The sequence below is a fragment of the Chrysemys picta genome, chromosome 21, assembly GCF_011386835.1.
Source record: "Chrysemys picta bellii isolate R12L10 chromosome 21, ASM1138683v2, whole genome shotgun sequence".
In the NCBI taxonomy this organism is placed as follows: domain Eukaryota; kingdom Metazoa; phylum Chordata; order Testudines; family Emydidae; genus Chrysemys; species Chrysemys picta.
This window is the reverse complement of record NC_088811.1, coordinates 13822624-13840473: the sequence shown is the minus strand read 5'-3', so window position 1 is coordinate 13840473 and position 17850 is coordinate 13822624. Positions and strand designations below refer to the sequence as shown.

General features: G+C 45.3%; 1 protein-coding gene and 2 long non-coding RNA genes across 14 annotated transcripts in view; 2 read left to right on the top strand and 1 right to left on the bottom strand.

Annotated features, from left to right (window-relative positions):
* KAZN (kazrin, periplakin interacting protein) overlaps window positions 1-17850 on the bottom strand; it is a 756723-nt gene that overhangs the window by 403810 nt on the left and 335063 nt on the right. For 3 of the 10 annotated variants that reach the window (XM_065575404.1, XM_065575403.1, XM_065575402.1), the window contains exon 4: window positions 852-1041. In XM_065575404.1, coding sequence (XP_065431476.1) covers window positions 852-1041 — 190 coding nt within the window. The other 7 variants (XM_065575408.1, XM_065575410.1, XM_065575415.1 and 4 more) reach the window with 5 other exon arrangements.
* LOC135976997 (uncharacterized) overlaps window positions 785-17850 on the top strand; it is a 39188-nt gene continuing 22122 nt past the window's right edge. Inside the window, exon 1 of one of the 2 annotated variants that reach the window (XR_010594307.1) lies at window positions 785-951. This is a non-coding gene — a long non-coding RNA (uncharacterized LOC135976997). The remainder of the gene's footprint in view (window positions 952-17850) is intronic. The other variant, XR_010594306.1, reaches the window with a different exon arrangement.
* Window positions 4373-11082, top strand: LOC101938187 (uncharacterized). Of its 2 annotated transcripts, none has more exons than XR_006175092.2 (3): window positions 4373-4387; window positions 7080-7380; window positions 10456-11082. It is a non-coding gene; the product is annotated as an uncharacterized LOC101938187 (long non-coding RNA). The 2 variants fall into 2 exon arrangements; XR_002888688.3 differs by lacking the exon at window positions 4373-4387 and adding an exon at window positions 4435-4449.

Sequence of the window (17850 nt, the reverse complement as noted above, 5' to 3'; positions counted from 1 at the left end):
TGTCAACATAAACTGGCAACCTATTTCTACCATCTCATCTACACAAGGAACCAGCTCAAGATAAGATTGATTGCGTCTATCCCACTATCATCAAGAGAAATTAATCCACACCTTAGCCAGATTTGGGAAGACGTCCACCAAAAACTAACCAAAACAAAAACAAAATCCCACAGATGTACTTGTTTTCATAATGCCCCAGATATTTAAACTCCATGCAATGCACCATCCCATTGTCTTATTTATTTTACTGACTGGATACAGGGCAAAAGGGGGGCGGGGGCGGATAAAGCTGGAACCCAGGTATAAAAAATATCTCAGTGTCAGATAAAAGGAAAAGTGAACATGTCAACACGCTGCCGTTTAAAACAAAACCTTGTTTCGGCTACAACATCTGGAGCCTTTTTTAACCTCCCAGAGGAAAATCTGCAACCAGAGTAAAAAAATCATGTAGGAAAATGGGTCTTAAAACGCTGCACTTAACACCTCCCAGGAACGGAAAACCCCAACCCTGCAATTAAAAGTTTACACACCGAACCGGTTCACAGTGGGTGGGGGTGGGAAGGGGGTTGCAGGGATTGCTTGGCGGAGACCCTCCCCTATTCCACCCCCTTCCCCAACACATACAGCTCTGGCTGAGGGGCACGTCCTCCCCCCAGCATCCTTGACTCAACCCGCCACCCAAAAGCAATAGGGAGAAAGGGTTAAAAGTTGCACAATCCACCGATGCTCCCTCCGGGAGTCACCGAGCAGCCCGGGCTCTGCCTCCCGAGCCCCCGGCTGCGGCAGAGGCGCCGGGGTGAGCGCTACAGGCGGGTGCCCGTCGCCCACCCCGAGCCCGGCGGGCCCCTCACCTTGCGCGTTGTGCTGGTTGTTCTCCATGATCGAGGGGGTCGCGGAGCTGCTGCCCAGTTCGGCCAGTCTCCGGTTGGTGGCTGTCAGCTCGGCTCGCAGGTTAGTCATCTCCTGGCTGGCGGACTGGATAGCTCCATCGATCCGGAGAGCCAGCTGCTTATTGTCTTCCATCATGTTCAGGATTTTGGCCTGGGGGGGAGAGAGAGGCGCATGATGCACCAGCCGGGGGTGGGGGGGTGGCTGCCTCTCTCTCCTCCCCGCGCTACCTGTTGGATCCCCTCGCGGCTGCCTCCCTCTCCCCCGCGCAGGGATGAGCGGAGACGCGGCTCCGGCAGCAGGAGACCCGGGCGAGCTGGGCCGCTTGGCAAAGGACATTAGCGGGGAGACAGCAGGGCAAGCACTCTTTAAATGGAGCCTACCATCTGCAGCGGGGGAGGTGGGGAGCCCGGCCAGCGCCAGCCCCAGCTCCGCCGCAGCCCCTGGCTTTGCAGGGCGCCTTCCCCGCCCCGGCCGCCTCAGTGCAACCAGGCGGCTGAGGGGAGCAGCCCGGGGCAAAGGGCGGTGGGGGGAGCGGCTCCCCCGGGCGTCCGCTCGCCGGCCTGGAGGCTGCACCGCGGGCTTCCCTCCCTCCCCTGCCCCGGCGCCGCTGCGCGAAGCGCTGCCTCTCCAGCCGCGGCACCGAGCGCCCACCCCGCGCGGAGCTCCGGCTGCCTGCGCGCTAGGGCGCCCGCCGCAACGCGCTGCCCGCTGGGGGCAGGGGGGAGGCCGCCCGAGGGGGGGTGCAGGGGGGGAAAGGGGGTGCAAGCGGGGGGGGGCAGGAGGAACCAGGCGCTCCAGGGAGAGGGGAGGGGAGGGCGCAGTGGCGGGCAGCCCCGGGGCGGGCCGGGAGTTTGTTTTGCAGGGAGCGGAGCCGGGGGGAGGAGGCTGCCCGCCCACGAAGGGCCAAACTTAAAGCGGGGAGCCGGGTCCCCGCAGCCGGGTCCGGGGCGTGGCGCGCTGGGAAGCAGGGGCCGGGCGAAGGCGTCAGTCCCCTTCATCCTGGCCGGGGCTTGCGGCGCGAGGGAGGGAGGCCCGGCTGGCTTGGGCTCGGGTTGCAGCGCGGCCGGTGGGAGCCGGGTGACACCCCCTGCTCCGCCAGCCACGGAGGGGGATGGGTCCGGGAAAGAAGCGCTTGCCTGGAGTGTGCAGTCGCCATGCTAAGGGGAAAGGGGCTCCTTTGTCTGCCCTGGGGGAGCGGGCTGGTGCATGAATCCGTCTCCCCCCAGCGCCGCTAATGGCACAAGGGGGCGACTCGTGCAAAGCTCTGCCCCCCCCCCCCCGACACCCAGCCACCTTTGCACCCCGAAGTGGCCCCAGCCCTGGTTGTGCCCCTGTTGGCGTTCGCTTGCCACGAGGATTGGAGCTGCTGCAAGCGGAAAGGGCCCCGGGGGTTAAAGCAAATGCTGGGGAAGGAGCAGCAAACGTGCCATTCAGAATCAGGAGCATTCATGCCGGGAACCTGATTCTAGAGGCCAGGAACAGAGCCCAAAGACCGACCGACCTACCACAGCAGCCTGAAGGATGGAGCCTTGCAACAAGCCGGTGTAGTAGCAGTTTCTCGTACTACACCGGCTCCCCCAAAGAAATCCTACAGCAAATCACTGTATGCATAAAATCCAAGAAACTCACCAGCCACTTGGTGACAATTCGCAAACAGAAAGGGAGGCATGAGTCCTGGAATGCCCGATATCTCTAGCTACTGTTCCCTTTAGGTAAGAATAGTTTCTCTCTCTGCCCCTTTTATAATTAGAGCATGTTCTAGTGGCGATGGGATGTCAGGACTCCTGGGGGTTTTTTGTTGTTGTTGTTCCCAGCTTTACCACTCAACTCAATACAGTACATGCCCATGAGCCCATCAGTTCTCTCTAGCGCCTCAGTGTAGGTACCTGTAAAATGGAGATAGTCGTGCTGGCCTGGCTTGCAAAACTTCTATAGACATTTGCAAGATCAGGTGCAATATCTACTTGCTCCACCTTTGCCATGACTATGGATGATAGCAAATGTCATAATTCTCCTTTTAACGGGGTTAACTCAGCACCACAGACAAACAAAGCGCTGTCCCTAAGCAAATGAGGCAAAGAGAACTTTGCAAGGTTGGTTAAATTAATTGTTTAAAGGACTCGAGAGCTTTTGATGAAAGATGCAATGGGAGTGACAATTATTATTCTTCAGTCCCCCTCCTCTCTTTGTCTCTTCCCTCCACTGGGCTTTGCGCAGAAGTTTGCTGCATGTCAGTGCCCAAAGAGGAGTAAAATGGACCAAAAATCTCCTGGAAGAGGATGGGGGCGGGGAGGGAAAGGCAACAGCTTCCCTGGTATTACTGCATAAGCCACATCCACCCAGCGGGTGCTGCAAGCTCAGTGGGTGCTGGCAAGCTCAATGTGGTATGTACCCATTGAAGCAATGGAGCATTATTTGGCATCATAAATTACAGCTTCTAGAAGGAGCAATAGCATTTTGCAGTGTCTTTCCAACACACTGCAGCTGATCTGCTTGTATGAGGACTGTGGGACCTTGATTGCACCAGGCAGCAAAGCTGTAGACCTGAATTCCTGACCAAACAACCCATGTGTTAGGGGTTAGACTAGATGACCCTTGCAGTCTCTTCTAACCCTATGGTTCTATGATTCTCTGTAAGCCGGTTTCTGCCACCTGGAAGCCCAGGGAACCTGCCCAGCTTGCTCTGAAGAGCCAGACCATCACTCCCTGTTTTCAAGAGGGAATGATGCAGTGGAGAACAGCAGTTCAGGAGACACAATTTTATCCCCAGGTACCTTTTAAGGCATGAAAGGGAGGACTGGTCCCAAAGTGAGCCAGAGCTCCCTGGGAACTGAGCTGGGGCAGTCTCTAAGTAGCACTTGTCTTGAGGTACAAAAAATGGCTCTTACCCTATTGTTTGCACAAGGGAAAATATTATGCAAAAGATTAAAATAAACGTTTTGGGGAAATAGGGGAAGATTGAGCAGTTGCTGCCGTGCGTTCTCAGGTCTGCCTCATGCTTTTGGCTCCACAGCCAGGTCTTGAGAGTGCTCTCAGGACTTGCAAATGCAAGGAAGTTTCCAAAATCTAAGCACTTTCAGTGGCACAGGCATCACAGTGACCTTGACCAAACTACAGCAGGAGAGGGACAGAAAGGTGGGTCCTGGCCCAGCAGGCTTCGAAGATGGAGACCTGTTATTTTCTGATTTAGAAAAAATAGAATTGATGTCAGCTGTGTCTTTGGCAGCGTAAACACCATGTGACGGTGGGGTTGAGCTGACGGGAAATCATGTCAGTTTCCACTTGCAGGCTGGCTTGTGCCGGCTGTGCTCTTCTCTGTCCAGACTTGCACCATGGCACTACAAGAGTGGCCCCTTCAATGAGCACAGAGAATGTCCTCAGTCGCTCCAGGAGCAGCTCTGATGTAAAATCACCACTCGGCGTCCGAGGGAGGAAATGGTTTAACAAACCAACGGGCCGATAGTTTCTGCTGCTCACTCACGGGAAGTGAAATGAGGTAAAGCAAAAGTGCGTTGTTCTCCAGCAAGACAACGATCCTACTGGGGGCCGTGGAACAAGGTACTGTAAAGCTGCGAGTCTCACTGAGCTGGAGGGGTTTGGCGTGCAATGAGCCTCCAGGCAACTTTCAGGAATAAAAATATCTGTGTTCACGTGCTGTCAGTCTGCTGTGGATTGCTTTCCGATTGTGCTATGCTCCCTGAGAGGTCAGGTCTGATCCTGCCTGTACTTATGCCCATTCTTCACTGTCATAACCTCCACCAACTTCCACAGGGTCGCTTGGAGCACACTGGACTATGCAAGAGGCCCACCAAGTCTGCTGGGAATAGACGGCGCTCTGCCATTCCCAGGATTGAACCTGTAGGTACTTAAGGGCAACACTCAGGGTTTGTCTACGCAGTGGGGGAACGTATTCTGTGGGGGAGTGATTTCTAAAGCGCACTCATGTCTTGTGCATTAGTTGGTCCAGGTAGATACAGTAGTACATTAAAGCACACTAGGGAACCTTTAGTGCGCACCAGCAGGGTCTACACAGACCAATTAATATGCAACACATGAGTGCACTTTAGAAATCACACCCCTGTAGAGCACATTACCTTATGGTGTAAACAAATGCTAAATTATGGAAAGTTTGGAAACAGTAGCTCAACAAACACAAATAATGCCAAACCTTTTACTGATTTAATCTCAGATTAACATGGCCACAGCATTTATGGGGTGAAGCTGCAGCCCATGGAAACTCCTAACGAGGTTGTTGCTCGAGGAACTTGCACTGTGTCCCACCTAGGGACAAGGGACTGGCCATTATGTGGGGTACTGAAAATTAATCCCCTTCAGTTTTCAAAGTATGAATTCTCAAATCAGTCAATACACAGGGTAAAATTCTGTTCTCTGCACACTGGAACTATATGCTGATATTCTGGTCTCTGCAAAGGTGGATCTCCCAGTGATATCTATGGGTCTCCCACATACACTGTGTGGAGAGACTATTGGGCTGAAGTCCTCTCTAAGGGCTTGGCTACTAGGGGACAGCCAGGAAAAGAAATCAAAATTAACTAAAGGTGTGAATTTGAAGTGGATTAGTTAAACTGCATTAAGCCCTGTGTGAACACAGTCATTCAGAACTAATGTGGCCTTACTTCAGGAAGGCTGCTTAATTCTGAATGAGGGTGTTCACACTGGAGTTTAATGTGGTTTAACTAATCCATTTCAAATGCACACCTTTAGTTAATTTGGATTTATGTTCCTGGATGACCCTGTGTAGAGAAATTCTTAAGACTTTGTCTACACTGCAAAGTGAAGGTGTTTGGGTTTTTTAATAGCCCGGGTAGGTTTACCATCGCTATCTTTAATCTAGCTAGCCACAGGTCCCAGTAGTAGTGAAGACAGGTGGTATGGGCTAGCAACCTCAGTACAAGCCTGCCAGAGTCTCTGGGTACATACTCTGGTTGCTAGTCTGTGATGTAGCCCATGCTGCTATGTCTTTGCTAGTATTGTTACCCACACTAGATAGATGAAAACCAGGCATACACTGTAACAACATCATCTGGAGAACTTTGTGGCATAGGCATATTACCTTGAAACAGGATCTACCTCAATAATAATCTTATTAAACTAACTACAGGCTCAATAAATTTTTCTAGACACTAAATATCTCCGCTGTTTCAACTCCTTTTTATAATATCAAAAGAACTTGGCTCATTTTAAAGCTACAGTCAAGTAGATGAAATCTACATTTTGTGATTTTTTTAATAAGATGAAAGAATCTAATTAATAGAAAGTATTTAATGGTTATTTTTAAAGGAAACATGATTTTTGACTGACAATTCCCAGCAGTGACTGCAGCCCAAACATTGCAACACTAGGGCTAGTACATGAAAACCACAAAGTGACTAGAAACAGACGTGGAAGTGAAGGTGTCTGTTTTCATTAGTTACGTTTATTCAGGGTGGATAAACGGCATAAATGAAGAATGAATTTGAATTTTGAAATTCTGTCTTCCTCATTTGGGTGGTTATGAGTGACAGAGGCAAGGACACTTGTTATGTAAGGTTTGATTTCGGAACAATGTAAATGCTTGGGTGCATGTCTGACTTGTATGCACATTTAATGCAACTGTGTATGCAAACTAGGATATTACATATGCAACTAGATGATTGAATGTGCAGTTGCAATAGCATATATGTAAAACCGTGATCGGGCAACAACTTCCATTCTATACTGGAATAAAATAGAAGCTTGTGTACTATCAGGGCTTAAATTAAATTCAACTTCTTTAAACCCCAGGCCCATTGTTTTTAGCCTACCATTTTTCTTTTAAATTAAACCTGATGTGAGCCTTCCAGCAAAGCATTCAGCATCTAAGGCAAAGCCCAGATTACACTTTTAGTCAATGTAACCTCAATAATAGACTAGTCAAGATATTATATTGGTAGCATTGAAACCTTTTTAAATTGGGGATGTGAAAGAATTTCTACACTGTATTGCCTATTTTAAAATTTGTTTTAAAATCTTGAACGTTACCATAGACTCAGCCATAAATTAATAACCCAGCCTTAGAAATCTTCCTTATTACTTTAAACCCCTTTGAGATTCCCCTAAAGATATCCTACGAGATTTTCTCCTTCCCCGCACCCAGCAATAGGGAACAGCTGGATCTATTTAAAATTGATTTTGATCTCTCCAAGCAGGATTTGATTTCTCCGCACACTGAGCTTTTGCCTGAAGAGAGTGCACAGTATAGCAGAAATTCTGAGATGTCAGCCGGCAGCTGGCGTGGTGAGAGTCGAAGAGAAAATGAGCAGCTCTCTATGTGCCCACAGGCATAAGCATGAGACAGCGACATGGGCAAAGTGATTTTCAGTGTGACAGTGTTGGAGTTTGCTGGCCGCATACAATTAAAACAGAATAAAACCCTCTTCTTGCTGAGCTCCAGATCACAGATGGTCCCCCAATGGGGTGCAGCAGCAGCATAAGAAACACTCATGCAAAGTAAGCGGCCTTTCCATTAATTCCTGTTAATTGGGTGTTTCAAGGGCTTCAGGCATTGTGAAAGGTCCAAGGCATCATAAAGGGACAAGAGGTGCTCATCATTTAAAAACAGACAATGCTGCTCTCTGAACAGGCTGAGTGGTGCAATGGCTGAATGCTCTGTGATGAAGAAATCCTAGGCTCCTCTTGGTTCAGGTGGAAGTTAACCCCTCCACAGTGATCTCCATTCTCTCTCATTCACACACACACTTTGCCAAAAGCCAAATCAACCTCCCCGGGATAATGGTCCCAATCCTGAAATCGTGCCTCCATGGAACTCTGTTCACTTCAACAGGGCTCCACACAGGTCTGATTGCTAGACATTTTGCAGTGAACTAGACTAAGTATTCGGGATAGATGAGGCCTTTCGTTTCTGTAGACCAGGGGTCAGCAACCTTTCAGAAGTGGTGTGCCGAGTCTTCATTTATTCACTCTAATTTAAGGTTTCGCGTGCCAGTAATACATTTTAATGTTTTTAGAAGGTCTCTTTCTATAATATATAACTAAACTATTGTTATATGTAAAGTAAATAAGGTTTTAAAAACGTTTAAGAAGCTTCACTTAAAAGAGCCCCCCGGACCGATGGCCAGGACCTGGGCAGCGTGAGTGCCACTGAAAATCAGCTTGCGTGCCGCCTTCGGCATGCGTGCCATAGGTTGCCTACCCCTGCTGTAGACCTAGGTCAAATTCATTGCTGGTATAAGCAGGCGCAACTGCATTGACTTCACCAGAGTTATGCCTGCTTCTGTCCACATTCATATGTATCATCCTTGGTCTCAGTCTAGTCCCTGCTGAGTCTGTTTCTACATCACAAAACCACTACTTATTTTGGGTTGATGAGCAAGTTTTCCTTAGGAACTGTATGGGAATGGCAGGCCAGGAGTGGGAGCATTAGAACAGCCCAGGGTCTGCCCAAAAAACCAGTGGGTCAACTTTTGTGAGCACTTGGGATTCATCATTTGATGCAAAGTTTTAAAAATACTTTTAGAAAACACAAAGAGAAATTAAACAGGGGAAGGAATAATGGTTTACTATGAAGCCATTTCACGGGGCAAATGTTTTTCTAAGAGACTATGACAGAAAATTATGCAGCTTGAGTCCCCTTGATTGGTCTGAGCCAAATGCTGTCCAAACTGAATGAGAGAGAATAGAAACACGCTCCTGTGAATTTCATACCCATTCTACTAGTGATGTGATGATATACAAATTACATGTTGAAATTCCTCAGCAGTTCAGGGCCTGATCATTGCTGCAACAGCAAAATTGAGTTCAAGGGGAAATATATTGAGCCCAGGACCAAGATGTGTGGTAAATATAAAATACCTGAGAGATTATTAGGTGTGAGATTAATTCCTGTGCAGAGGGCCAAGTATCACTTAAATCCTCAAAATAGGGATTAAATTAGACTTTAGTGGTGCAGAGGTTTTGCTCTGCATAGGGGTGAATTTCACCTGCCATCTAGCATATTATTTTCTGACAACAGCGTTAAATGCTATGCTATTAAGTGAGCGAAGGGAGGAGAACAGTGGAAAATCTTGGTACACGTGCCTGTTCCATAAATGAACCCAAAATAAAAATTCAAGCATAGAAAGCACGTGACACTGATTGATACTCCAATCAGCTGATGCAGCTGCATAACAGAAATGCAGTTTATCTTTGAAGCAGCCAGATAAAGACTATTTTTAGTTAAATGGTGTCCACATTTTTGGGATGACTTACGGTTTAAGGTTGAATTTTTCAAAAAATGCGTAAGGGATTTAGGAGCACAAATGCTATTGAAAAATCAATGGAACTTCTGTTCCTAAATCTCTTAAGTGCTTTTGAAAGCCTCCTTATACATTGTTTACTGGATCTGGAATTTCCCCAGCTATCACATATAAGCTTTTATAACAATCAAAAGACAAGGAGAATCAAATCTATGTTTTCCCCCAGATTATTGGAATACTCTGGGAGTTGCTTGTTGTTGGTCTTTTTTAAATTCTGAGTTTCAGTCAAACAACTTGACATACACAGGATCAGCTCCATTGTGCCTGGTAATGCTGAGTAGTCTATGTACTCTCCCCATATGTGGTATATTAAAGGAGATTGACTATAGAAAAGACAACTAGCTAAATCAAAAGACAACATCAAATAAGGCTTTGAAGATTCATGGAGGCCACAACACATTTGACTTTTACAGAGCCTGAGGTCTATTGCCCTTTTCTGTCCATGCATAGAGCCTTTGGAAGGGAGAACATGCCACTAATGTGAGTAGAAAAGAGGGGACTCATTGTTCAAAAGAACCGTTCCACCCACCCCTTTCTAACATCGCTTGCTGTGGGCCTGGACCTGGGAAAGTGCAAGTGCCTTCAATGCCCATTGACTTCAACAAGAGTTGTTATTATTTATATGACAGTAATGTTTAGCGGACCCAACATGTACTTTACAAACAGAGTAAGAAACAGTCTCTCTCCTGAAGAGCCTACCATCTGAAAAGCCACAGCCAATAAAGAGTGGGAGAAAGGATAGTTATTGGGGTTCTGTTTTTCAGGGTTTATTCATTTAATTTTTCTGGGTTTATTTTTAGCAACCTTTTAGTTTTATGTAGCTGCCCAAAAATCAGGGACATCGTTGTATATATGTAATGAGTAATGTAGATTATATACATTACAGTGCATACTACTACTGTAATGAGTAATCTCTTTGTAATGTTCCCTAGTGCGCTTTAACGAAGTGTAGTTTCAAACAGGACTACGATCAAGTACACTAGAGAACTTTTAGTGTGTACCAGCTGGGTCTGCACAGACCAATTCATGTGCGACACGTTAGTGTGCTTTAGATATCACTCTCCAGTAGTCCTCATTCCTGCTCCTTTTCCACGTAGACAAACCTTTACATCTAAGTAACCAGTTCTGATGTTTTTCCAGTGTTTAGTGGATAAACACCAATTTCTTTCTCTCTCTCTCTCTTTTTTTTTTTTTAATTGATTTGGTACTGTGGGTGTTTTACTGGCTAAAACCGAAAATCTGAAACTCTAATTATTGCTCCATTTTACAGATGGGGAAACTGAAGCACAGAGTGATTACATGAGTTGCCCAAGGTCGCACAAGAAGTCTGGAGTGACACCAAATCCTCCAAGCCCCAGTTCAGTGCTTTATCTCCACTGACACCCTCTTATTCTACAAGTTCAGTAACTTGTAGAATCAAACACAAACTTAACACCAGTATTCTTAAATATCTGAAAAGTTAAATATTGAGCAACAAGTTTCAGGAGAAATGGACCTTAGGAGAAGACTATATTCTCCAAGACATTATAGAAGATGGGTGGGTGGAGGGAATCCAAGTAATATTTGGAAATATTAAAATACAGTCTATATTGTTTGGTATTGCTTTAGATGTCTGAGTTTTTTCAGGCCAGGGAATGGGAGGGAAGTCGGAAATGAAAGGGGTGGGGAGTAAGAAAGAGGTACCATTAAGAGTTCTGGCCAACCTCTAATTTGCTATTCAGTTTACCAGCCTGTAGTTTATTATGTATGGTATGTGAAGGAACCTGTTTAGCCAGAAGGGAAATGCCTTTTGTGTTAAGAGTGACCGTAATCTAATATGGCCTTTTGACTTGACTCAATTAAATCCTTTCTGTTTCGATTAAATAATCAGCCACAATTTAATAAAATGAATTTCAGTGTGTCGTCTCCCAGTCTGATGACTTTAGAGATCATGAAGCCTTATGTAAATTCCGTGAATTACTTTTTATTTGCTTGTGTGTCACTTCCACACAAAAATGCTGTCTGTCAGTGTATTAAAATTCCTTCCCCATCTTCTCATTGCATCACTGTTTACAATAATGATTCCCAGTTGAAAAGGCTTGAAATATCACTAGTTTCTTTTACATCTGCCAACAAAATTGGCCCTTTCTGATTGGAAAAAGGGCCATCAAGTGTAGATAAATTTCCGGTGGGGTCTTCTGTGTTCCTGTTTCATTGTGAACTTGAATTCTATGCTGCGAATAGCAATATCTTGGCCTATTCCAAATTTTAGTCGAGGCATCCACTGAGCAATTTGATAATAAAGCAAGTCCCCCTCCCTCAAATTTAATCAAACAGATGAGCAAACTTACAAACTGGCCACTAGAAAAAGCTTAGCCTATCTCTAGTTATTATATAAAATGAATAGGACTGTTGCTGCATGTATCCTGCAGACATCTGTTCCCAGTTCTTCAGCCTAGAAACTAAGTGATTGTGGTTCTATTACTTGCAGAATGTTTTCCCTCTAAAGGGCAGATTTTTTATTTTGTATATTCATAATGGCATCTGACCCTCCTTCTCACTCTTAGAATATTGAGCAGTGATTCAAAGGACAATGAATCTTTTCTTCCTAATCTGAGAACAGGCCAACGCTCTAATACAAAGGGTGACCTTGCTGGATGCATTACTGATATAGCATAAATCACATTTTAGTGTTTTGCTCTTGTTTTAAGGAAGTATAAATTGCACAAATTAACGAGATGCTGGAATGCGGTCAAGCGGTTAGAGCAGAAGACTGGGAGGTCAGAAATCCTGGGTCATACTCTCAGCTGGCTCACTGATTCACTGTCATAACTTGTGCGACTTCTCTGGGTCTCAGTTTCACGATATATGAAATGAGCACAATGGCACTTGCCCACGCTACCTCCCTGGGGATTGTGAAAATAAATTGTTTAATGTTTGTAATGTGCCTTGAAACTGCTGAATCAAAGGAACTACATCACAACTAAGGAATATGGAGCAAATGTAATAGACCAAAGCATTAGGTTAGATCCAAACACTGCAAACTCATAGAACCTGGTATAAACCTAGAATTACTACATTGAGAAGTATCAGAGGGGTAGCCGTGTTAGTCTGAATCTGTAAAAAGCAACAGAGGGTCCTGTGGCACCTTTAAGACTAACAGAAGTATTGGGAGCATAAGCTTTTGTAGGTAAGAACCTCACTTCTTCAGATGCAAGTTCCTAATTATGAAAGCTTATGCTCCCAATACTTCTGTTAGTCTTAAAGGTGCCACAGGACCCTCTGTTGCTTTTTACATTGAGAAGGTGTAACTGAGAGCAAAATTTGATCCAAGAGATATACCTATCTCCTAGAACTGGAAGGGACCCTGAAAGGTCATCAAGTCCAGCCCCCTGCCTTCACTAGCAGGACCAAGTACTGATATTGTCCCTGATCCCTAAGTGGCCCCCTCAAGGATTGAACTCACAACTCTGGATTTAGCAGGCCAATGCTCAAACCACTGAGCTATCTCTCCCCCCCGTTTTTCCCTGATAACTCCCTTTGGCATTAATGGGAATCAGACATCTAGACCCCTGAAAACAAATGACTCCATAGCATATTTCACAGCTGAGTGCATCTATGGCACAAGTTTCAATATCTAGTTCTATTAAATCCAGCATTTGTTTAATGAATTGCAGCAATCCAATGAGTCTGTAGATCGGCGGCTTGTATTTGACTTTTATGTGGTAGACTCCAGCAGCCAGCTTTAAAAAAGGAATCAATATTTGTGAAAAAATTTCAATACAATTTATTCTGAACTCCCCTCCCCACCCCCCCACTGTTGACATATATGGATGCTTGATATATTTCACAGGGGTTGATGAAATGGCCTTTATCAAAACCAATTAGGGAAATGCTTGGCAAACCCAAATGAAATTTGCAACATTTTCCTCATTTATTAGTTACAGTTCTATTCCGTTCCAAATTTCAATCGAAGCCACTGGTAGCTGTCTCCTCAGTCATCAAAGGGAGATCTTATTTTTCAGGATTAGTTTTTTTAATTAATTAGCTAAAATATGCTTAATGGAGCCACTGTGAATATTTGATTTCTTAACGAATGGCTGTAGCGTAATAAAGAGCCTAGGAGGAGCAGTGGACATTTCTCCATAGAGACTTAGGACCAATATTGGCATTTAAGGCCTAGTCCACACACAGTTTTGGTACGAGTAAAACTATATTAGAGATGTGATTTTTTGTTAACCAAAATACTTGCAAAACCCCAAATGTAGACACAGTTATACAGGCATAAAGGTGCCTTGTACTGTTATTATTAATATTATTTATTTGTATTACTGTAGTGCCTTGGGACCCTAGTCATAAACTAAAACCCCATTGTTAGTTCATTCCCCTTCGTGTACAGGAAAAAGCGATATTGGTATAAGCACTTTGATACCATTAGAACTGTGTCCACACTACTGGGGTGGTATGACTTTCACCATACTGGTGTAGTTAAAGAGTGTGTAGACAAGGTCCAATACATTTGGAAAGGTGTTAAAAACCCTGTCAACAGTATGTGCGAAGTGGTTTAAAAAAAACCCCAAAACATATGAGCTAACATGTTTGTTTGTTTGTTTGTTTTTAACACCACCCTCCCTGTCAAAGTCTAGACAAGGCCTTAGAGACTAGATCTGGAGGGAGAGATTTTGAAAGCCAGGGCTGTTTTGACAGTGAAGGCTTTAAAAAAAAAGTGTCAAATATTCCTTCACTTTCCTCCATCCTTGGAACAGTTGCCACTTAAAAGCCCTTGCTCTCCTGTTCTCATTGCCGGCTATTTGAATGCACATCCCATCTACAGTGTGACACAAGCAGAACGAACGGCACATTGCAAATATTAAATCCCAGACAGGGGTGCAGCCAGCAATTTGAACCTGCAATGTATATGGAAAGATTTTCCAGAGAGCTCAGTGTCCAGCAGCTCCCACGGAGATCAAGGGAGAATTGCTCCCCTCTCCCTCCCGAAAACAGAAAGAACAGCACGAGCTGTCAGGTGTGGAGCTCTTCAGAAAGTCTCACCCATTGTGGCCAACTCATCACCTCCCTGTGCCCCAGATGGAACTATAATGACATGCAATCTAGCAGCAGGCGCAGTTAGGGAGCCCTAGCTGTGTGAAGATAAACAGATGCACCCACCAGACACCACAACAAATTCCGGACCAAGGTAGTTGAAAGTTGTACACATCCAAATAGCTGGCATACTCCTGCCTGCACCCACCGTCCCAGAATACCCTGTGGTAAGACATTAAAATAAATGGTAACATCACGTCTGTATGTAAAGCATCACTGTTTAGTGAACTCCCTCTGAAGCATCTGGCATTGGCCACTGTCGGAAGACAGGATACTGGGCTGGATGGACCATTGGTCTGACCCAGTGTGGATGTTCTTTTGTTAACTAGCAAATGAATTATGCATTGACGTACATTGTTATTTAGGGCTGAATTCACAAAGCTGCATTTCTTTTGAAGGGGACTGCAGAAAGTGGGGGTGATAATTCAGTAGGTGGTACTCATCCCTCTGGGAGAGCACTGAACGCACACCCCAGAGTGGACTTATGTGCTGATGAAGGAACCCTCTCTCTGATGAGATGTAATACCAAGGCTATTAATTATCCTGCAACACTCTTCACAAGAGTTGGGCTTGTTAATTGTGGTGTTCTGGCCAAATCCAATTGGGGTAGAGTATTAACATTCTGCCCACTTAAAATTCTTCCTTTGGTTGCAACTGGATGAAGAATTCTTCAATTTCTGCTCTACACTGATGCATGGTGCTGGTGTGTGCAATTAAACCACCACTGTCTCACCCTAGAGGTGTCCACATTTCAGAAGTGGGTGAGTGACTCTGATGCAATTATAGTTTATAAAGCACGTTGGGATTCTTCAACAATGCACGCCACTATCAAAACCGTAAGAAAGATGACTGAGAATTGTGGCCATGGATATCATACAAAGCAGTGTGGTCTAGAAGACAGAGTGCCAAACTGAAATTCACGAGATTGGGATTCTGGTTCTGCCACTGACCTTGGGAGAGTCACTGCACCACCCCGTGCCTCAGTTTCCCCATCTGTAAAATGGGGATAATGATACTACCCTCCTTTATAAAGCACTTTGAGATCGACTGATACAAAGCCCTATATAAGGGCTAGGCATGATTATTGTTATATAACTGAACCGTATGACTAAATTATAGAACTGCCTCCAGGTCATAGATCAGGGCAGCAGCTATGTCAAAATACATACACAACTTGTTTTCCTGCAGTATCTTTCAAGCACAATGTCACAGAATGGTTTGCAGCTAGACAGACAGGTAGGAAGGGAATACCTAACAGCATTGCGAATAGCCACTCCCCCTACAGGCAGAAAGAAGGAGGGTAAATATGGAGAGGACGTAAAAAAATGGAACATGAATAGCAAAGAGGCAGTATTTCTGCAGCCTTATTGCAGTGAGCGGAGAATGGCAGGGTGCAGTAAGTAGTGGAAGGATCCAATGGTTTTGCTTCTTAAGTTGGTGACTGAAGACTATACGATATCTCCATTACTAGGTATAAATCAAGAGTAATCCTATTGGTTTCAACTGAGAATAGTAACTCAGTTGAAATCAACAAAAGTATCCTAGATTTACACCTGAGAGCAGAATTTGACCCTGATACTGGAGCCAGTATTTCAAATGTGTAGTGTGCACTATGATCAGCACTGATTTTCCTTGCATAACTGGAGCTTTTAAAAATAAAAATAACTTGAGAGTCCATTGCCCACAGCTGCTGTTAATGTTCAGTTTTTATCATCCAGAATAAATTGGGCTTCTGCAATTTTTCTATCGAGACAAATAAACAATCCTTGCGGTAAATAAGGAGCTTTTTCTTTGAGTTGACAGTTTTCATATGCAGCCTAGTTAATGTCAGTTACTGTTAGCTTTTCAATTAGTTGAGGGTAGATGTCCCTTAACAGCTCTCTATGCCAGATATTGGTCTCAGTGAAGTCAATGGCAGTTTAGCCATTGAATTTAGGCATTAAGGTTTGTCCCTCTTGCCAAAATGCTCCAGGGACCTGATCCTCATTACTGCTGAGATTCTGCAAAGCACACTGAAGTCAGGAGCAGGCCTCAACTCAGCAAATGTGCTTTTCTGTAGCTTATTTATTGTGAGGTCCTTATTCCACAAGCTCTACAGAACCCGGGTTCCAGCCTGAGCACAAAACACTGCAATTTTATAGCCCCATAGCCCGAATCAGCTGACTGGGGCCAACCTGGGGGCTTCTGTTGCAGTTTAGATGCACCCAAAGTGTCCAATCAAATCTGCGAGTAATGAGTTGCGAATACTCATTGAGACTATTCAGTGAACAGTCCACATAGTCTACAATTAGTTTGAACAAACTATTTGTCAAATAATTATGAATAAGGGAGAAATTCATAAAAATTGCAGAACAGAAAAAAATGACTAAATTCATCAAATAATTTATTCAATGCAAATAGTTTGTCAAGGTCCAACACAATCAATGGGCAAGATTCTTTTTTAAGGTTTAACCTCATTTTGAATCAAAAGATGCATTAGCATGACATCACAAGAGGTCTTAGACCAGAGATCGGCAACCTTTGGCACGCAGCTTGCGAGGGTAAGCACCCTGGCGGGCTGGGCCCGTTTGTTTACCTGCCGCGTCCGCAGGTTCGGCCGATCGCGGCTCCCATTGGCCGCGGTTTGCCACTCCAGGCCAATGGGGGTTGCAGGAAGTGGCGTGGGACGAGGGATTTGCTGGCTGCCACTTCCTGCCACCCCCATTGGCCTGGAGCAGCGAACCACAGCCAGTGGGAGCCGTGATCACCTGAACTTGCAGATGCAGCAGGTAAACAAACCAGCCCGACCTGCCAGGGTGCTTACCCTGGAGAGCCGCATGCCAAAGGTTGCTGATCCCCATCTTAGACCATCCATCTAATGTGCCTTTTATGAATTGTTCTGCATACAATTTTTAATACATTTCATTGTGGCCACGTTTAAAAAAAGAGCATTGGGATTTTTGTGTGTGTGTGTGCTGATTCCTGGCCACACTTTGTATTAAGGGTAGATTCATAAATAGTTAATAAAGGGTTAATAAATCATTAATTTCTGTTTTAATAACAGGTTAATCAATTGGTATAAACTGTTTGTGCCGGGGCTACTCATCTCATGGGAGCGCCCCTGTTGGCTGGGTGTGTCTGCACCTGCACGCCCTCTGCGTTTCACTGCTTGCCGTGACCCCTGCTGGCAGTTTTAGTGACGCAGCCCTGTGGCTGAATCACATACTGTCCGCGTGTGCACAAACAAAATAGAGCCCTTCCAGGGTACAATTCCAACTGTCCTGTCTGTATGCCCTCAGTTGGTCTTTTCCTGCAGCCCTCCCCAGTGCCCCACCGGGATTTCCTCCCGGGAGACTCCTCCTCTATCGCCCCAGCTAAGTCACTCTTTACAGTTCATTGACCCCTTCCGGGCTAGTATAAAAAGTCTGACAAATGCTGACCCTCTTTCTGGGTCTTCAGCCCTTACCCTGGGCCAGTTTAATTTCCCCTTCTTTGGGGCCTTAAGGGCAGAACTTAGAGTGGGACTGGTGGAGATTCTCAACTCCTCTATGTGATTAAACAAAGGGGAACGAGGGGCGACTGGTTACATCCGATGCAGGCATAG